We start from the raw sequence: 23,019 nt of genomic DNA, 5'->3' as shown, positions 1-23,019 counted from the left end.
GGATATCATCAAATTAGAGTAAAAGGAGAAGACATACAAAAAACTACTTTCAGAATTAGGTATGGTCATTATGAATATCAAGTGATCTCTTTTGGTGTGACCAATGCTCCTGCAATATTCATGGATTACATGAATAGGATCTTCCATCCATTTTTAGATCAATTTGTGGTTGTTTTTATATATGACATTCTTAATTATTCTAAGACTCTTGAGGAACATGAGGAACACCTTCGGATTGTCTTGCAAATCTTGAGAGAAAATAAATTGTATGCTAAATTGTCTAAGTGTGAATTCTAGTTAGAGGAAGTAAAATTCTTAGGACATGTGATTTCCAATAAGGGAGTGTCAGTGGATCTGACCAAAGTAGAAACAGTTTTACAATGGGAACCACCACAAACAGGGATTGAGATTCGCAGTTTTCTCGGTTTGGCAAGATATTATAGGAAATTCATTGAGGGATTTTCTAAAATAGCTTTGCCTTTAACCCAACTCACCAAAAAGGGCCAAGCTTTTGTGTGGACAGAAAAATGTGAAAATAGTTTTCAAGAACTCAAGAAAAGATTAACCACTTCTCCTATTTTAGCATTACCTGATCCTACTAGACACTTTGTTATATTTTGTGATGCTTCCAAAATGGGATTAGGTTGTGTTCTTATGCAAGATAGAAGGGTAGTGGCATATAGTTCTAGGAAACTAAAAACACATGAGAAAAAATACCCAACCCATGATCTAGAACTAGTTGCCATTGTTTTTGCACGTAAGATATGGAGACATTATGTTTATGGTGGTAAGTTTGAGGTTTTTAGTGATCATAAGAGTCTCAAATACTTGTTTGACCAAAAGGAATTAAATATGAGACAAAGGAGATGGATGAAATTTCTAAAAGACTATGATTTTGAATTACATTACCATCTAGGAAAGACAAATGTAGTGGCAGATGCTTTAAGCATAAAATCTTTACATGTCTCTTCACTAATGATTCATGAAATGAATTTGTTAGAAAAATTTAGAGACATGAATTTGTCGGTCACCCTAAGCCATGATAAAATGAAATTAAACTCCATTCAGATCATTAACAATTTACAAAAGCAAATCCATGAGGCACAAGAAAATGATGAGTTAATTAATAAGAAAAAGAAATTGATAGGTCAAAGGGGTGGGGAGAATTTTGGCATAGATAAAACCGGAACTTTGAGATTTAAGGACAGGATGTGTGTGCCCAATAATGAGGAAATTAAGGAAATGATTCTAGAAGAAGCACATAAAAACAAATTAAGCATACATCTAGGCACAACAAAAATGTATCAAGATCTCAAGAAAATGTTTTGGTGGCCCAAAATGAAAAAGGAAGTGGCACAATATGTAGCAAAATGTTTAGTTTGTCAAAAAGCTAAAATAGAACACCAAAAGTCAGCAGGAATGCTACAATCCTTAGATATACCTGAATGGAAATGGGATAGTATAGCAATGGATTTTGTAGTTGACCTCCCACGAACCATTCAAAAGTTTGATTCCATATAGGTTATCGTGGATAGGTTAACAAAGTCTGCTCATTTCTTACCCATTAACATTAGGTATTCATTGGAAAAATTGACTGAATTGTACATAAAAGAAATTGTCAGGTTACATGGAGTTCCAATAAGTATTATATCTGATAGGGACCCTAGATTTACTTCAAAATTTTGGGGAAGTTTACATCAAGCCTTAGGTACCAAGCTTCACCTTAGCTCAGCTTATCATCCCCAAACTGATGGATAATCCGAGAGAACCATTCAATCTTTGGAAGATTTGCTGAGAGCTTATGTGTTAGAAAATTCTGATAGTTGGGATCGATGCCTGCCCTTGATTGAGTTCACTTATAACAATAGCTTCCATTCCAGCACATGTATGGCACCCTATGAAGCATTATATGGAAGGATATGTAGAACACCTTTGTGTTGGTTTGAGACCGGTGAGAATTCAGTATTAGGTCCTGACATGATTCAACATACAACCGAGAAAATCAAAATGATTAGGGAAAAATTGAGAACAACTTAGAGTAGAAAAAAAGTTATGCTGACAAGAAAAGACAACCTCTTGAATTTCAAGAAGGTGATCATGTATTCTTGAAAGTAACACCACCCACTGGAATTGGTAGAGTGATGAAATCAAAGAAACTCACTTCTCGATTTATTGGCCTGTACCAAATTCTTAGAAAAATAGGTCCTGTTGCTTATCAAATTTGCTTACCTCCGTTCCTTTCCAACCTTCATAATGTCTTTCATGCGTCTCAATTAAGAAAATATATTTTTGATCCAACTCATGTGATAAGACCTGATACAGTACAATTAAAGAATAACCTTACATTTGACGCAATACCTATACAAATTATGGACAAGAAGGTCAAAGAATTGAGAGGCATACAAATCCCTCTAGTGAAGGTCATGTGGAATGAAGCTAATGGAAATATTACATAGGAATTAGAAGAGAAAATAACAAACCTTTACCCTTATTTATTTCAAAAATAAATAAATAAATAATTTTAAGGATGAAATTTTTTTTAGTAGGGGAGAATTGTAACATCTCAAAATTTGTACCCTAGTGTTTTCACTGTGTCAATACCTAAAAGTTTATGATACATTATTTTTTTAGGTATTGTGACTAGTATAATAAATTTTGAACATATGATATAAAAATTATAATTATTCAAGAAATCAAAATTTAAGTGTTTGCAATTAAAATAATAAAAATATTACTACAAAATAATATACTTCAATAATAAAATAAGTTATAATACTTATAACATTATAGCTACATTTCAATTTCAAAAAAAACATATGTTTTGCCTTTATTATTATTATTATAATTATTATTATTATTATTATTATTATTATTATTATTATTATTATTATTATTATAGTAATAATAATCTTCTCCAAATTGAACCTTAATGATATATGTATAGACACTTTATATATTATGATAAGGTAAACAAAAGAATTTTTTTAGATTGAATCTCCACCACCACGTCACAATTCATGCACATTGAATAAACAAAAAAAAAAATATGGATGGGCCAATCTTTAACAAACTAAACTAAACCAAGGAAGCATTGAAACAGAAACGAGATAGTGCAATTTAAACTAAGTGTAATCATTACAAAATGTAGTATAAATATAGAAGAAGTGAATTCAAAGGGGGAAAGAAAGAGAGACACTGAAGAAAAAAAAAAGAGGGAGGAGAAGTAGAGAGTCTTTGCAAACGTGAGAAAAGAAAGAGAAGAAAAATAAAATACAAAGATCATCTTCAAAAGTATATCTTCCATAGCTAAGGTAAGGGAATGAGACATCTATCATTTTATCTTTTTACTTTAATTATTTTTTTTATCTGTTCATAATTATTTTTATCTCTATATTTACTTTAAGTGAGGTGTCCTTAACCTCATTCTAATTTATATTTAGTTCCCATTCCTATTTATTTATTTATTTATATTCATCTCTAGTTGAGCACTGATCCTATTTATATTGACTCTCATTTACTTATTTATATCTCCAGTTACGTACTGGTCCTTTTATATATATATATATATATATATATATATATATATATATATATATATATATATATATATATATATATATATTAATTATGCATCGATCATGTTTATTTAATTATATATTTAAATGGTTAATATTGAAATGAAATTTACGATAAATGAAGATTTGATTATTGTAGTTGGAGGTATGACATTGGGGATTTAAACTATTACTCAAGATGAGATGTTCTTGAGTTACCTTGTTGGCCATGAGCTCATTTATCCTGACTAGTCACTACAAAATTAATCACTATCTTTATAAAAGTATAATAAAAATCCAGTTTTATGGATTTGGGAGAACTTTCATTTCATTTTATTTTATTATGATATGTTGTTTTTTGTTTGTGATATTTGTCTTCCCTATTTTTTTATTGTGTGTGAAAAACAAAATTTTATAACATTATCATAGATGGCTGCTCCAAACAGGCCTGATCCCTTCTTCGCCGACATTGTAGCTTTCTTCACTAGGAATGCATGGCAAACCAATGAAGTAAATAATTTTGTAACATTTCAAGGAATGGGAAACTCTACCATTACTTTTCTCTCTGCTCTGAATGCGCCGATTGTCATCGAAGGACAAATTGGAGTTACCTTTTATTTACCCCCAACAGTCCAAGTGAACCCTATCCATAACCTTTTCCCTCCACCTGTTTGAAAGCCAATATATGAGGGAAATACTATAAATAAATAATACTTTTTCCCCTTATAGTATAGGAAATATAAGATGTACTACACGGTGTAAATATAAGATGCATATAATATTGTAAATATATATATATATATATATATATATATATATATATATATATATGTGAATATTTTATGTATAATTTTGCCTCTAAATTTTATAAGTATATTATAGGAAATAATAATAATAATTAGAAAAAGAAAAAAAAATTGTCGTCACAATAATAGAATTTTAATCTTGATTCAGGAGAGATATTGTGATAATGTGTTCTTCAATCTCTTTGTTTCTTGATTTATCTCTTTACCTTTTCTTCTACTTTCATACTTTCTTCATCATTTACTGGAAAAGAACCTTACGTCCAAAGACAAAACCCTAATCCCTTTTGTTAACTAACATCAATCAAATTATGTCACAAGTTCAATCCATAGAAAATATGACACTACTCTTAACCTAAAGCTTCAAGTTCAAGAGTGAGTCCCTTTCACTTGGTATATTTCTACTAGTCACAACGACAAACCATCAACTCTGATACAACTGATGAGTTTAGAGAGAAATTATATATATGTGATTTTAATCCAACACACATAAGAACTTTTAACCAAAAATCTTGAGACATCAAGTTTCTAGGATTTTTTTTTCTTATATGGTCGCATCTTCAACTACATCTAAGGTCATGACCCTAACTACTCATTAGTGTAGCCATTATATACACACACACACACACACACACACACACACTAACACAAAAGAGACAACTTATGTTTGCGATTTTTTGTCTAACACACATGAATCAGACATAAAAAGTTACTGGTGGCAAACTTGTAGATAATTTATCAATTGCTTACGTCTAGCACCCTAGGGTCAGACATAAATCTCATTTTTTACGTCTAATTGCACATGTTGCACATAAATTTACGTTTGACTATAGGGCGTCAGACGTAAACGTTAAAACTTAAATCCCTAACCTTATTCTCCAGCAGCTCTGCAACTGAGCGAAAGGGTGTTTTTCTAGTTTTCACGATTGCACAATGGGACGATTGTGTGATTGCTTGTTGAGAGGTTTGTTTCTCCTTTGATTTCGTTTTTATGTGCCTCCATTTATATGGTTCTCCATTTTCTTTTTCGAAATGTTGAAACCCCCAATTTTTTGTAGACGCGGTGGAGTACGGTGGTTTGGTTGAACTACAACGATGCAGGATGGTGGTTGGCAACGTCGCAGAGGGTGCTTGCTCCTGCTGCAGCTGCCACGCAACAACGAGTCTTCTTCCAAGAGTAGTGTTTGCTTCAACCATCATCTGTGGTGTGGTGTGCAACGTGTGACCTCCCAAAACACCCCTTTTTTACGTTTTTTGTCAAAGTTAGGTCTTTTTCGATTGATTTTTGACATATATAAATTAGTTTTGATATACATTAGTATTCCTAATTTAAAAAAAAAGTTGATTGCATGTTAATCCATTGTCTTAATTTTGTCATGTCTCATTATTTTTTCAATTTTGAGAGACTTTGTTTGAATAATTTTTTTCTATAAACTATTTTTTACTTTTGTATTTATTAGATTTTTATTAAATTTTATTTTTGGTTTATATTAGATGTTGAATGTTTATGTAATTTTATATTTATTATATGTGTCATTAATTTATAGATTGATTGAGTAAACCTTAGTTCCTATTTAAGATTTAGTGCAAATGAGTAAACCCTACATTGAAGGCTTAGTCTTAGTGAGATTTTACTTTTAAGTCAGGGTAATTAATGAACTAACAAATTCTAAATCATTGTAGGTCTCATTGTTAGTTAATAGTGATGATTTCCGACGAGTACCTAATTGTTTGATTTTGCTCCATTCATAAAAAACCCAGTCACAACATGAAGGAATTTCTACAAGGATAATGTTATAAGTTCCATAACATCCAATTAGTATATAACAATTATTACTAATAGTTTTTCAATTTAACAAGAGTTATGGTAGCATCAAACCAGTTACTAAACAAGAGATAAAAAAATGTTCAATTTATAACTCCAAAGGTTAGAAATCACGTCTATAAGTTAATTAATAACTATACAAGTTATATATTAGAATAATTTCTCTCTTTGCTAGTTTAGTGCAACATTTGAATGCGAATATTATATGATGCATTGAATTAAAACTATAATTAGGGCATAAATTGTTGATGATTGGATAAATGTATATTTGTAAACACCTATAACTTATCAATTGTATACTTTGTGAAACTTCACACATGCTAACATTGAATTATTTTTTTACGACTTCAATGATGTCTCACCGTTGACAAAGGATGACATGTTGGAGATAAGGAAAGAGTATTCATCTTATTTGTTGAAAGAATTGCAAGAAGATTAGGTTTTAAGAGTCTTTTACCTTCACATTGTAATTGTTTTTATTAATTAGTTATATGTACTTTGACTTTGGTAATTGTACTATTAATTTCGTAAGTTAAAAGATAAAACATGTTCTGGATCCTTTTTGTTCTTGTGCATCATACGTAAATTCCCGTCTGTTTGCTTTCGGACTACCGTTTCTACATCAGACCTAATCTAGACGAGACAAGAAAAAAACACCGAACTACCTTTTTATGTTAGTGATATATATATATATATATATATATATATATATATATATATATATATATAATTTTATGCATTATAGAAATTAATAAATGTCAACATGGTATATAATACGGAAACCATCTGTCCACCACTTATGTTGCTTTTGAAACATTAATTTAGTAAAACGGTATACATGAAAAGTGATTTATCAGAATTTATATACGATGTCAACAATGACATGAAACCTCAAGTAACGAGTTAGTAGTTATTTATTTCTATAATTTTACTTATTTTTTAAGAAAAATGTCATAGATATGTTCACTGTTTTTTAGACTAAATATATATTTTAAGGATAAGTATATTTTTTATTCCTATGTTAAATTGGAAATTGTCTCTTTATAAAAGTTCATATAAAATTTATATTTCTACTTTCGTAACGATGGAAAACATCACCCATTTTAAACTCTGTTAAATATGTGATGAGTTGGCATACGGTACAAATGATGTGACCTTTTTTTAATTTCGCAGGAGTTACTGAAATTAGAACATGTGTTTATTTTTTTTATAATTTAGGTTTTAAAGAAAGTCTATTTAATTTATTTTGTTTGCAGTAATTATTTACGTTGTAAAATTATTTAAACTTGTTAAGTTAAAGTAAAGCAGTGAAGAAGAGAATTTGCGAACCTGGTGCGGGACTGCGACGACGATGAGTCCAGATTTTTTTATTTGTTTGTTTTACTATTCTTTGCTTAACATTAAAAATTCATTATGATATTTTAAATAATTTTTTAATATATTTTAAAATGTTAAAATAGTGAAAATCAGAAGAGAATCCAAATTCGAGCTGAGAGGTTCGTTTCTTGTGTTACAGCGCCAACAGTGGTGTGCGACTTTTGTTGGTGAAGAACCCAATAGCTGGTGGGGGTAGTGTGCGACAATGAGTGCGGCGATTGTGAGATTGGAGATAACGAAACCTAGGGTTTTCCTTTGTGACAGTAAAGGTATGTTTTTATGATTTTTTGATTTCGTGAAGGATAAATTGGGTGATTAGTTGATGTTCTTATAGTTAATTTGATTAGGTTTTCATTTTTCAGTCGCATATGAATGAATTTTTTTGAAATGGATTGTAATTTGTGGTTGTCTGTTTGAAATTGTATGAAATGGGGGGAATGAGGTTCAATGTAACAGTTGACTACATTGGAAATTTTGTGATGGCAAAGAAAAAGTTGTTTTACATTGGTGGGGAGAAACATAGGATATATAATGTTGATACTGATACGTGGTTGCATTTTGAAGCTGTGAATATAATAAAGAAATTTAAATATGTTGGTCAGTTCACGTTATGGTGGAAGCCTAGTAACAAAAACATGGTTAGGGATTTGAAACTTTTTATTTTGGACAAGGATGCCATAGAGTTAGTCAATTTTGTTGCATTTACCTAAATATGGTCTTTTCACAAAAATAAGAAATCAAAAAACCTATCAGCTGCTTGTTCTCGTCTATGTAGAATTGTTGTCATTTTCTGTTTTAAGGTTATAGCATTTTTAAATATAGATATTTAATAAAAGCTTGAAATTAAAATATATTATTTACAAGATCTCTTATTACTAGGGTGGCAAAGTGGGTGAGAGTTCACAGACCGATTAGGCAACCTGTAAGGACTAGTTGTGTTGCACCAGGGCCAATATGAACTCCTCTTTTGGAAAAAGGTAACATTTTTGTTGGAAATGTTAGTGTATGATTATTGTTGCCATTTATTTTCTTTTTCATGTGGACTGAGGGCATCATGTTATCGTGTTGTGTTTGAAGCACTCTAAAGAGGAAACTGTTATGAATGCCGTAATTTCTCAAACCCCTCTCAGAGGGATTAGAGAGGCAGAGGAGGTGTCTTCGTTGGTGGCATTTCTATGCTTGCCTGCAACTTCTTACATTACAGGACATACCATTTGCGTTGATGGCGACTTCACGGTAAACGACCTTCATTGCTTTGTTTCAATGATTTCTGTGTTAAGTCAGTTACACCTGATTATATTGGCTTTTAGGTCTTTTTCAGAATAAATTAACAGATTGTACTTTCCTAAGTTCAGGTAATGAGTGTGTGCATGAATTCAAAATTAGCTAAGTCTCACAGTGAGAGTGTTATGTTTAGTGTATTTTGAAATGTGTGGTGTTTATTGTTACATAGTAATTAAACATAGTACGTGTGAGATTCTTGGAGCTTTCATGAAAAAATAATACTGTTTCACCATTAATTTAAGAATATCTGTCTTTTGTCTTTTTCATTGTCTCATATTTATATGCATTAAAAAAAATCAATTCACGTGCAATAAAAGAAATTAATGATAAAATTAACGGAATTTGAAATCCCAAGAAAACGTACTAAAATTGATGACTCACGCGGTAGGAGTTTGAACTCCTGAAATGTAGCGGGGTTTGAAACCCCTAATAATTTATGAGATTATGAAACTCCTTGAAATTTACAGAGATATGAAACCCTGTTAATTTACGGGAATTATGAAACCGTACATAGAGAGGTTCCAATTTATCGGGAATCACTCAAAATTGCTGGTAACTATATTTATTTCATTTCATTTCATCTCCCGTGTCCCTCGTATTAATTTATATTTTGTTATTATATTTGTTCGTAACATTCTAATCCATATTTAGTTATTTATTTAAAGTATTTGTTTTGATTCTTATTTAATCATTATTTTATAATTTGAAAAATATAAAAGTAAGTAAAAATAAATATTATTTTATTCAGTGAACTTAATAAAAGAAAGTTATATATATGTTTTATTGTTATTTTACATCCTTCGTGTATGGTTATATAATGACATAGTGTGATAGCCATCACATTTTATGATTTTTAGAAGTGTTCAAGAATATGTCAATTAAGAAAGAGTCTTATTTAGTTTGGTTTCAATGAGTTAAGATCAAACTAATGTTTGGTACGATATGAGATGAAAGATAAGAAGCATGATAGGGTCTAAGGAAGTTTTACCAAGTAAATGGATAGTTCAGAATAACGTCGTGGATAGTTCAAATAGATAGTATGAAGTTATGTTATTGTTGATGTTTTCTCCAGAAAAATCTTATTATAAAAAAAAATCAATTCCATCTTTTTATCAAATAATTATTATTTATATAGAAGTCGGGACATTAAAAGATCTACTATCTAAATTATATTTGGATTTGAAGTTCTGTGCTGTAAAATAGTATAGTGCATGGCATGTGAAATTTTTGATGTTGTGAAGTAGCTAATAATCTTCTTTTGTAGATTGCACATGCTTTTCTCCTCACCAAGGCATTTAGTAGAAGCTGGTGCATGCATCATCACAATGGAGAATGAGTACAAGATGGATTTTTCTCTTGCAGCAATTGCAGGATTCACAATTTGTTGCTTAATATTAGGTTTTGGTAAGTTCATTTTGAATATTACCATTCTCTTTAAATTTTATTTTCCATGTATTGTTTGTCAAACTGAACTTGGAGCAGATTATTCTTTGTCGAATCTTTCTAAGTTTTTCTATTTTATTTTTATTGTTTTATATATTAGGGTTGCAATTTGATTTTCAGAGAAATATGTTAGAAGTAACCATTAAGTGCAGTAACTAATTATGTTTACATTTTGAGGCCTTAATAATAACTTTAGGGCCTTCTGAGAGCCAGTTATGTTTACATTCTACATTTGCAATGTTACTGTTATGCACCTCTGAAACATAATAGAAAGCTTTTACTTGAGCATGTGAATTTGTGCTTCTGAAGTAACTTATTTTTTTGTCTGTATAGGGCATGTTAGCTGTATAAAATACTTTATCTGAAGATGGAAAAAGGGAATTTGAGAAAGCATATAGTGCTTCATATTATCCCTGCATGGATATTTTGTACGAGTGCTATGAGGATATCGCTGTTGGGTGTGAGATTCGCAGTGTTGTCTTGGCTGGACGTCGCTTTTATGTACGTGCATATTTACTTTCCATTTAGAGCTATTGAGCAATATCTAAACTGTACCTGTGTTTTACAGTAGAAAGAGGGTCTGCCTGCCTTTCCCATGGGCAAAATTGATCAAACCAGGATGTGGAAGGTTGGTGAGCGTGTCCGATCAACAAGGCCAGCCGGTGATCTAGGCCCATTATATCCATTTTTATCCATCATAATTGTTTCATATACTGCTTTTGGTATGAGATCAACAGAAGGAAAAACAAACTTTGTTTTCAGGTGCATAGGTGATGTTATCCAGAAAGCATGGAATTGCTTTCCTCTGTAACACAATGCACACTTTCAAAATGGCAAAATACCAACCATATATGAATGGGTTTCTCTTCCAGGATCTCAGTTAGAAAGGTAAAATAGTCGAAGCATATATGAACCATCATAACATGTTTAGTCACAGACAAATTTTTCATTTCATCATAAGTGATATGTTGAAATACAACGATTCATGAGAGAATACAGTGTTATACACAACAGAAAGCAGTTTAGAAATAGTAGTATACAAATTTAATAATTATGCAGTAGGGTAAGATGCCATCATAGCTATGCCACAGAGTCCTTCTTGAGCAGCCACACCTCTTTGCATCCTAATGTAGCCTTCTTCACCCCACTCTGTTCCCCAAGAGTTCTTAACCAACCAATACTCACTTCCATCATCACTAACACCATATCCCACAGCAGTCACACCATGGTCCAACTCAGTTCCACATGAACCACTAAAGACACCGCTTTTGTAAAATTGAAAGTCAGAGCCACTGGCATCGATGGCTACGGAGACAGGTTGATTGGCCACAGCCTTTTGCAGTGCCTTCTCGTTGTTGGCAGGGACATCCTCGTACCCAGTAATGGTAGCAGCATGGCTGCCTGCTGCATTTGCATTGCATTTTCCATCAACACCCTGATAGGGGTAATTGGCTTCGGTGTTGAGTCCATGATTTTGAATGATGAATTTGAAAGCGTCATCCATAAGACCACCACCACAACCTTGGTCCTCCCCATTGATGTCACAATCAACAAGTTCTTGTTCTGACAAAGAGATCAATTTTCCAGTACTCAGTTTGTGAATTCCTTCAGTTGCTGCAACAGCAGAAAAAGCCCAGCAGCATCCTACTCAAGGTAAATTATTAATAGTTAGATAATCAAGCAATTTAATTTCACTCAGCAATGTGAATGAGTAATGAAGCACGTACCACACTGGCCTTGGTTCTTGACGGGTGTCACTGCACCCTTTTGCCTCCAGTCCACAGTGGATGGTACTGCAGTCACATTTTCATACTTAAAAGTGGTTGTCCTTATGATTGAGGAACACATGTGCCCCTTGAACCTATTTCTTGGTGCTATGAACTCCTCGTTGGTGAGGTCTGCAAATTGATTAATAGCTAACTTGTAAGGTTTATTGGCAGCACTGTTGAAGGCTTCAATGTAGTTCACATTTTCCTTGAATATCCTGAATCGCTTTTCCCTTTCTTGAGGGTCCTTGTAGCCTTTGCCATAACGAGCCATCCATTCCTCATGCCTCTCATACATGGTGGCATCTTGGAGAGTGCGACATGAGACTTGAAAAGCCAAGAATCCCATGCAGAAAAGCAGTGGCAGTGAAATATGATAGAACTGATTTTTTGCAACCATGGTGGCTACTTATGTGACAGATAATTGGAATAACTACTTTAGGCTGGTTAGTGAAATGATTGAAAGATGTGTTGTGGCGTGGTATTCTGGATTGTTTGTGGTGTTTATATAGGCATGATAGCGTTGAATTCTAAATTAGTTTGTTTTAGTTTCCAACTTAAATCTGAAAGCATCTCTTTATTGAATGTAGCTGAGATTTTTCTTTTCTAAAAGAGACCATTGCCAGTGGATATTGGCAGTGTGGACAAATTACTTGTCAAGCGTAACGTATAAATGGTGCGATATATGGTGCCAAAGTGCTTGTCAAAGAGAATGTGCGTATTGGGAAAGTTTAGTATTATAAAAATGAAGTATGAAAACTTTATTAACTTCATTCACGCAAATTTCTACACCATAATCAGATAAAAGTCGCACTTTTCCAAACCAAATAGGTTTATACAAAGATATTTATTAACAAATGAATTATGTTGTGTTGTTTTTGGTTTAAACCTTACGCTAAACTTAGCATGAATTCAGAAACAAATAAATTGTGTAAATTTTATTCTTGATCATAATGAATCGATTTTAAAAAGTTTACACTAATCCATTTTAATTTAGTAAAAATTTAGTTAAAAAAATATGAATCAATCTGATTCATTTCATAAAAATCTAATCCAATCCATTGTTTTACTACATGGATATCCCATCCATCCATACAAATGATATTTAAAAAAAAATTAAAATATAGTTAGCTGATGGTTTATCTGTATTAAAATTCTGAATCAGTATAAAACTGCTATAAAGAAAATTGATGACAGTAAGAAACGGCTACAAAAGACATATGTACAGACTAAAATTATTGATATTTTGTTGTCATACGTGGAAGAACTAAAACTAAGAAACAAGAACAAACATAAAGATAGAAAAATAATTTAATCCATAGTATATTATATTTTATTGGATTTGGAAGGCTGGAAGGAAAAATACTGCTACTTTATTTGGTTTTGCGCCATAGCAATATGCATGCAAATAAAACAAAACAAGTTTCAAACTTTCGTTTATATAGCTCCAAACTTTTCCAGTGCCAACAAAGAAGGCTTCCTTGGAAAACTACTTCATTGGTATATTAAGGATAAGGTGCTTTCAGATATGAATTGAAAACACATAAGGTTAATTTACGATTCAAAGACAATTTAGAATAAATACCACAAATAATGTTGGGAGCACCACACTGCATCTTTCACGTACCAATTTCAAACAACTCTAAGAATACACTAGCTACCATGGCTACCAAAACTCAGTGCTATCATATTTGTTTGACATTGGTTTTCTGCATGGCGATGTGGGCTTTTGAAGTCACATCTCGCACTCTCCAAGATGACTCCATGCATGAGAGGCATGAGGAATGGATGAGTCGTTATGGAAAAGTGTATAAGGAGCCTCAGGAAAGGGAGAAGCGTTTAAGAATATTCAGGGAAAATGTGAACTACATTGATGCCTTCAACAATGCTGCCAATAAACCTTACAAGCTTGGTGTTAATCAATTTGCAGACCTCACCAATGAGGAGTTCATAGGAACAAGAAATAGGTTCAAGGGTCACATGTGTTCCTCTATCACAAGGACAACCTCTTTCAAGTACCAAAATAATACTGCAGTGCCATCCACAGTGGATTGGAGGAAAAAGGGTGCGGTGACACCAGTCAAGGACCAAGGCCAATGTGGATGTTGCTGGGCGTTTTCTGCTGTTGCATCAGCAGAAGGAATTCATCAATTGAGCACTGGAAAATTGGTTTCTTTGTCTGAACAAGAACTTGTTGATTGTGACACAAAGGGTGTGGACCAAGGTTGTGAAGGTGGTCTTATGGATGATGCTTTCAAATTCATCATACAAAATCAAGGACTCAACACCGAAGCCAATTACCCGTATCAGGGTGTTGACGGAAAGTGCAATGCAAATGCAGCAGCCAACGATGCTGCTACCATTACTGGGTACGAGGATGTTCCTGCCAACAACGAGAAGGCACTGCAGAAGGCTGTGGCCAATCAACCGGTGTCTGTGGCCATCGATGCCAGTGGCTCTGACTTTCAATTTTACGAGAGTGGTGTGTTCACTGGGTCATGTGGAACTGACTTAGATCACGGTGTCACAGCTGTGGGATATGGTGTTAGTGACGATGGAACTGAGTATTGGCTTGTAAAGAACTCATGGGGAACCCAATGGGGTGAAGAAGGCTACATTAGGATGCAAAGAGGTGTGGCTTCTCAAGAAGGACTCTGTGGCATAGCTATGCAGGCTTCTTACCCTACTGCATAATTCAAAAAATTAAAACCCTGTTGGCTATACGTATCTTTTTAAGCATTGATTGCTGTTGTTGTCGTGTATATCACTGTATATGCAATATTGTACTTTGCACTTGTTTTAATCAACTTATCCAATCAAAAATGGTTACGCACATGACTAAAAGTGGGTTGAACTCAACACGGCTCACTTAACCCACGGTTTAAATGGGTTCGAGTCGGGTTGAAAGTGGGTTGGTCCATTTAACCCACCAACATCTTTTACAATTTTTTTTTATTTTTTTTAATTTTTTTAATAATTATTTACTAGTTCTATTACACATGTTCACAATTTTATATTTTGAAATGTCAGAATGTTGTTCAATAATATTTGAATTGTTTGAATGTTTGATTAATTTGATTGTTAAATACATGTTGATACTTTAATTATAATCTTTATAGTAAATTATTCAAACAACTGTCTTATAAATAATTTTTTTTAAATTAACATGACCAAAATGTATAGTTTTTTTTATTTATATTTTGTTAAATAGTATGACAGAAAATGTGTAATATTAGCCATGTTTTCTTAGACTATATGGATACTTTCTTGAAAACAATTCATCATATATTGGTTGTGAGCATTTCAAGACATTGGTTCTTGATTTCACTAAGATTGTCATCTCATGGGTTACTTAAAAATTTATTTAAATATTTGAATAATAATAAATAAATAAATAAATAATTTTTTTATGTGGGTTGGTGAGCCAACCTACTTAACTCACCAACCTGTGATGGGTTGAGCCATGTTACAAAATTTTTGGCTCACCATAAAGTGAGCCAGGTTGGGTTCACTTATTTTCAACCCGGTCCGTGGTGAGCCAACCCGTGTGAGCTGGATTGACTCACTTTGACATGTCTAATCCATAGGAATGATGGTTGAGAAAGTGAAAAAGATGTGTGATGTGATATATATTTTAAATAAATGTTTTTGGAAAACTTTCTCTTATTGAATAACATGTTTCACACAATAAAAATGATTCATGTTGAAAAGTAATTTGATGTTAATTGTGTTTTTTACAAGAATTATGGTCTTTTGACAAAAAAAAATATAATAGAATAAATTTTTAGAATATTGATATTATATGAAATGTACTGTAATGTTTTAATTGATAAAAAAATCAAAGTCAACTGTTATATGGATTAAATCTATATTTTATAAGGAGTTATTGAAGATGCAACTAAATTAATTTTTTTATACAGATTGTTAACAGATGTTAACCGGTAAGTATTTTTAAATTGGAAAATTATATTTTAACTTCCAAAAATTTTGACTTCAAACTTAACTCCCTCATGTAGAATTTATTGTTTTTATTTTTTTATTTTGCAAAAGGCATGGAAAAGAAAGGGTGTGAAAAATAAATAGGGAGTTTGTTAAATTGAGTTTTGATTTGTTTAGTTGATTAGAGATGTTTTTAGACCAAATGGAGATAATAGTCAAAGATAAAAAATGAAAAAATATATATATTAAAAAAACGTAAGAAATCGATATATTTTCTTTAATTTTATATAATTTTTAAATTATATCATAGCATGACAATATATTAATTATTTTTTCTTGTTTCTTTTATCCTGTTATATTAATCATATTAATCAAGGGAATTTAATTTAACATTAAAAACTAAATATCAAACATAATTTATGTTTGGTGTGTGGAAAAAAAATATGATTTGTAATTAATTATTTGAATATATTAAAGTTTACTTTTTAAAATATAATTTTCAAAACATAAATATTATAACTTCATGATCAATCATCTTCCAATTTTAATTTAATTCACACTCATTTACATTAAAATTAAAATAAGAATATTTCAGTATTCATAATACAGTAAGCATTCGCTTAAGTTTGCACTCATTTAAGTCTGCATCCCGCCTAAATTCGCATTTGAAAAGTGAAAATTCTCCGATCAATAATTTTGTGATTTTATTTTAAAAAAAAAAAATCACGTAAGTTTATTTGACAACTATTTTCAATTCACTCACATGTGGTTGCCGATTGACCATGGTGTAAGATGCGAAGAAGGGTGAAGAATACACACTTAGCTTGATTTAACTGATCTGATAATAAATAAGAAGAATTTTTCAACTCACTCATATGAATAAAATAAAATAAAATAACAAGTTCATCCTGTAACATATCTCTTATCTCTCATATTTTCACAATCTCTAGAAATTTCAACACATAATATTTGATACTGTAATTATATGACCTCTAATATTTCATATTGTAATATGATTCATAAAACTTCATAAGTTCGCATCCTAATAAAGTCCGCATCAAACTTCCAACATCAAAATGCGGACTTAAGTCAATGTTTACTGTATTATTCTTTTTTTTGTCACATTAATTAAATCTATATTTCAAGATTTTTGCTCATTTTTGTTTCCATTAAGTAACTTCACTATTCACTTATTTTTTTTCATCTACAAATTTTTATATTTCTATTTAAAAAAATAAAAAATAAAAATGCTTTTGTAAAATTAGTTTAATGGGAAGGAAAAATTGTATTTATTATTTTTGCATTAATTCTCCACAATGCAACACTACATTGGTAAACATTTAATATAATTCATAGCTCTGATTGTGAAGATGTGCAAAATCTTTAATACAGGTCAACACTTAATACTACATTGGTAAACATTTAATATTTTCATATATAACATGTCTGTAATATGGTAGTTGTTGACCAATTATCTCACACGAAATTTGATCATGTTAAATATCTTGCATTATACCATATTGAAGTGGTCTCATTGACTACAAGTGGGCTACATATTGAAACCCTTACCATAGTGCACTAGTTGTGAGGGTATGCAAAATCATTAGCGTAGGTTAACACTTAATACTACATTGATAAACATTTAATATTTTCACATTTTTACATGTTTGTAGTGTGGCAACTGTGAGCCAATTATTTCACACGAAATTTGATCATGTTAAATATTGAAGTGGTCTCATTGACTACAAGTAGCCTACATATTGAAAACCTTACCACATAGCTCTAATTGCTAATTGTGAGGGTGTGCAAAATCTTTAATGCAGGTCAACACTTAATACTACATTGGCAAACATTTAATATTTTCACAAATAACATGTATGTAATATGGCAATTGTGGACCAATTATCTCACATGAAATTTGATCATGTTAAATATGTTGCAATATACCTTATTGAAGTTGTCTCATTGACTAAAAATGGGCTACATATTGAAACCCTTACCACAGTGCACTAATTGTGAGGGTGTGCAAAATTTAGTCTGCGGGTTAACACTTAATACTGTGTTGTAAGCATTTAATATTTTCACATTTAACATGTATGTAATGGGGTAGTTGTGGATAAGGATGTCAAAAATACTCGCGTCAGTGGGTATCCACAGATAAAATCCACAGCAGATAGTTGATATCCGCAGGTATTTATTATCCACAGGTGGCGGGTAACAGGTATTTTAATACCCATTTATAAACGGATCGGGTGTAGGTATCATATTATCCGTACCCGCAAAAAATTAAAATTAACATTAATTTATATTTTATTAAGTTAAACTTAATTAAAATTAAAATTTAATTTATATTTAATTAGATTAAATTTAATTAAAATTAAAATTTAATTTATATATTAATTTGATATGTTTTTTCTAATTTTATTTAATGTTTATTTTAAAATTTATAATTTTTTTAAATATTCGCGGGTATCTATGGGTACTGCAATAAAATACCCTCGAGTAATTTTTAAATGGGTACCCTCATAGGTAACAAGTGGATTTTTTTTTTGGGATAGACACTCTTCATGTACCCAAAAGATATTGTTTTTCAGTTTTTTCTATGTTTATTATTTTTCCTTTATTTATTCTCATCCAAATAAAATGTAGGCTTAACTAAGAGAATGATGAAATTAATTTAAATATAATAAAAAAGTATCTGTTTAAATTAGTCTAAATTTCACAATATGTAAAGATATAAAAATCACCCTTCATCATTCCCTGTGTAGTTCCTCACTTTGTCAAAATGATGAAATTATATATCTAATTTCACTTATTTGTTCATCTTTTATATTATTTTTATTTTGTTCACTTGTCAGAGTGTGACTTTGGTTCAAAAGTATAGAATCTAATTTAAAATATGTATGTTAGAAAGCCTTATAAACTTAGAAAAAATTGAGATTAAAAATTATTTATATATATATATATATATATTTATATATATATATATATATATATATATATATATATATATAAATATAACTTAAAAGCAAACAATAACTTAAATATAATAATTAATTTAACAATATTATTTTAAGACTAAACAATCAATTATTATCTTTTATCTTTTATCTTATATCTTATGTAATAACTTTAATCAAAATAAGAATAATTTAATTATTTATACTAGATAATTCTATTTAAGTTGAATAGAATATTATCCATATTAAAAGGTTAGATAGTATATTAGACTTTAATCATGTTTAATATTCCATCTTAAATTCATATTTAATACAAAACTATGTCAAACGTAATGACAAATTTTCATGGAATATAAAAATAAATATTAATATTAATGATATCGATGATAATATATAGATGCAGCAGTAACTACTTGTCATTCCAATCAGTCTATGAATGAATCTGACACATCAAATTATCATACCACCCTTCCATTTAGTTAAGTAGGTTTAAGAGTTACGAGGGATCAAGGACATGTTCTCTTGGGTGGATTAAACTGTTCACAGGAATAATTGAGCACGGATTGATGAATATAATTGTGTTCCATTGCATTGATTTGGACGGATAAGCGACGACGGATTTGAGGGATCCATAATTTTTTTCATCCACCATCCAAGGAGAAGATTAGCGAGTATTATAAGTACATTACCATATTGCCTCACTTTTCATTTCACACGCAGTACAATATTGCGTGAGAGGTGTTGCGGTCGGGCTGTGATCAGTGTTGCGGGGTGGTGGCGTGAGTGGTGTTGGAGTTGAAGTGGCGCACCAGTGTGTTGGGGTGGTGATAGATGGCACTAATAGGTGAGGGGTGGTGAGCGAGGCACCGATGTCATTGTTGCGTGAGGTTGGGATGGCACTGGTGTGGGCATCGGTGTTGTGAGTGGTGTTGCAGGGGCGTGGCAGGTGTTGGGGTGGTGAGTGGATGGCACTGGCAGGTGAGGGTGGTGAGTGAGGCACCAGTGTCTTCCAGTGGTGGTGAGGTGTTGTGTTGTTGCGTGAGATTAGGATGGCACCGGTGTTGTGCTGAGAAGAGAGAGGGACGACACCGGTTACGTAATCGGTGCCTTGTTTCCAAAGGGGCGACACCGGTTACGACACTAGTGTCGTTGGTTTTTTTTTTTTTTTTTTTTTTACCTTTTTCTTGACTTCTTTTGACTTTTTTTTTTTAATTTTTTAAATTTTTTTTAACATTATTTAACTTTAGTTTAAATTTTAATTATATAATTTTTTTAAAAATTTAATTGTGTAATTTTTTTTACATTCATAAAAATTTAATTTTTTTTATTTTAAAATTTTATATAATTTTAATTTTTTTAATTCGTATTAATTAATTATAATTATTTTTATAATATCAAATTACAAAATCATTCTCTTTTTTTACATAAGGGTATTATGATAACTTAATAAATATATCTATTTTAACATATAATTTTATCTATCACATCAATCAAATCTTTCACTAACTTTCATAAAAATTATCTCCAAATCCATTCACTTTACCTTCTAAATCAGTCAAACAAATACAAATATTCATCCACCTAAATCTACACAAATCCATCTTTACACTCTCTCCGATATCTATCTACACAAAGGAACACATCATAAGTATAAAACGTGAGGGAAAATGATAGTACTTGAGTGGGTTCAGTAAGGGCTAATGAGCAATAATTTGAAGATATCAATTTCTGTGCTTCCTCCGATCTCACCTTTCATTATTAAACAAATCAAAACTCAATTTACGGGGTCCATAATTATTTATGACACTCTTTCCTTTCCGTACCTTTTACAAAATAAAAAAACATTCAAAAATAAATTCCACATCAGGAAGTTAAACTGAGAGTAAAAATTTAAGAGTTAAAACTAGCATGAAGCCGTGCGTACGCGCGGGTCGTGTTTTTGGTTTTTAAAATTTTTGTTTAGAAAACATATTTTAATATTATTATTGATAAATCAATAATTTAATTTAAAAGTTATAGATGTTATAATTGTCAATTTAAATATATTCAAACGATAAATTTATCTAATAATGATATAATTATATATTTATGTATAATTAATTATTACTATGTATTATGTGTTATATGTTATGTGTTTTTGAGTAATTTGGAATAATCAATTTGTGATGACATAAATTGTTATTTTGTTTAGATTAAAAAATATCAGTATGATGTTTTTTAAGAATTTAATTACAGAACATGTTTGTGATAATAAGTTTAGAGTTTTAGTCAAGATTAAAGAATAAAAAACAGGTGTTAATTTTTTTTGTTTTGGATTTTCTTGTTAGATTTCAAAGTTATTTAAAATATATTTGAAATAACTGAGTCATGTTTTTTTTTATATTTTTAATATTTATAACAGATTTTATTGTTAATATATATAAATTAGTGATTTGAATAATTATTATTGTTATTAGTTTAATTATTTAATGATTAATTTTATTGTTTAAATATATTATTAATTTATTTAATTATAACAATTTGTAATAGTAATAAGTTGTGAAAGTAAAATATAAGTATATTATGTAATATGATCATGTATAAATTAAATATAATATAAAATTGATGTTAAAACTTTAAAAAAATATATTATATGTTATATCTATAACAATATATAAAGAGAATTCTCTCTTTTGTGTCCACATTTTAAAATACCAATTTTACCCTTTAAAATATAATTATTTATTAAATTTTTAAAAATTGACCGTTATTTTTACAAACATTTTTATAAAATTGTCTATCTCTACTCTTTTATTTTTTCTATTTATCAACAATTATTCTCTCATATTTTTTAATATATTTCACTTTATTTTTAATAAATATAATTTTATTTTATATATTAACTTAATAATATTACATTACCACCTACTAATATAATATAACGTATATTTAAAAAATGTGTCGCGCCTGTGTGTACGCTAATATTAAAATAAGATGCATACTTTGTATGATATATTAGAATAAAATATGTATGCACATATCGTTATTAAAGTAAAATTTAGGCATATGGTATTATATGGTCATGTACAAAATATATACAATGTGAAATAATGTTAAATTAGTGTTAAAATTTTTAAATATAAATATATGTTGATATAAACACATGTATATTATAATAGAATAAAATGTAGATATATTATGTTATATGGTCTCGTACAAAATATATATAAGATAAAATTTATGTTAAAATTTTAAAATAGAGATACATATAAACACATGTATATTATATTAAAATATAATGTGTATTCATAGGTCCTTGTTAAAGTAAAATGTAGGGGTATTATGTAATAATGTCCCATATAAAATAATACAACATGAAATTTTATTAACATTTTTAAATAGAAACACATGTAGATATAAACACTTGTATATTATATTAAAATAAAATGAGTATGCACGGGGTGTTGCTAAAGTAAAATGTAATATAGTCCCATAGAAAATAAATATAATATGAAATTGATATTAACATATTTAAATAGAAACAAATGTAGAAACAAACACATTTATATTACATTAAAAGGAAATGCATATGCATGAGTTGTTGTTAAAGTAATATTTAGGCATAATGTGTAATATGGTCCTATATAAAATAAATACATGGTGAAATTGATGATAAAATTTTAAAATAGAAACACAGATGTACATAAAAACCCTTGAATGTTATATTTAAATTAAATACGTATGCACATGTTGCTACTAAAATAAAATGTTGTCATATTATGTAATATGGTCAAATAAAAAAAATAACATGAATTTGATGTTAACATCGAAATACGTGTAGATACAAACACATGTATATTACATTAGAATGAAATGCATATGCACGTGTTGTTGTTAAAATAAAATTTAGGCATAATATGTAATATGGTCCTGTATAAAATAAATATAATGTGAAATTGATAATAAATTTTTTAAATAGAATTATATTAAAATGAAATGTGTATGCACAGGTAGCTGCTAAAGTAAAATGTAGACATATTGTATAATATGATCCAAAACAAAAATAAAATATAATAAATCTTTCCAATC

The 23,019-nt window shown here is 30.1% G+C and overlaps 2 protein-coding genes and 1 long non-coding RNA gene across 5 annotated transcripts; 2 read left to right on the top strand and 1 right to left on the bottom strand.

Moving 5' to 3' along the window:
* The first annotated feature begins 7,475 nt into the window (after positions 1–7,475).
* LOC114169745 lies at positions 7,476–11,150 on the top strand. 3 transcript variants are annotated; one of them, XR_003600998.1, is made up of 7 exons: positions 7,476–7,555; positions 7,699–7,828; positions 8,439–8,536; positions 8,637–8,795; positions 10,108–10,247; positions 10,620–10,787; positions 10,855–11,150. It is a non-coding gene; the product is annotated as an uncharacterized LOC114169745 (long non-coding RNA). The 3 variants fall into 3 exon arrangements; XR_003600999.1 differs by lacking the exon at positions 7,476–7,555 and having other exon boundaries at positions 7,623–7,828; positions 8,424–8,536; XR_003600997.1 differs by lacking the exon at positions 7,476–7,555 and having other exon boundaries at positions 7,626–7,828.
* Positions 11,151–11,337: 187 nt separating this feature from the next.
* On the bottom strand, positions 11,338–12,452 carry LOC114169743 (senescence-specific cysteine protease SAG39-like). Its single transcript, XM_028055028.1, has 2 exons — positions 12,014–12,452; positions 11,338–11,930 (listed from the first exon to the last, which is right to left on the bottom strand). Exons 1-2 carry the CDS (start codon positions 12,450–12,452, stop codon positions 11,338–11,340), a joined length of 1,032 nt encoding a protein of 343 aa, XP_027910829.1.
* Positions 12,453–13,509: 1,057 nt separating this feature from the next.
* Positions 13,510–14,746, top strand: LOC114169742 (senescence-specific cysteine protease SAG39-like). The gene has a single exon (XM_028055027.1). The coding sequence runs from the start codon at positions 13,646–13,648 to the stop codon at positions 14,744–14,746; it is 1,101 nt and encodes a 366-aa protein (XP_027910828.1). The 5' UTR covers positions 13,510–13,645.
* Positions 14,747–23,019: the final 8,273 nt, after the last annotated feature.

The sequence above is a fragment of the Vigna unguiculata genome, chromosome 11 (genome assembly GCF_004118075.2).
Source record: "Vigna unguiculata cultivar IT97K-499-35 chromosome 11, ASM411807v1, whole genome shotgun sequence".
Classification (NCBI taxonomy): Eukaryota; Viridiplantae; Streptophyta; class Magnoliopsida; order Fabales; family Fabaceae; genus Vigna; species Vigna unguiculata.
This window is presented reverse-complemented; position numbering and strand designations above follow the sequence as displayed.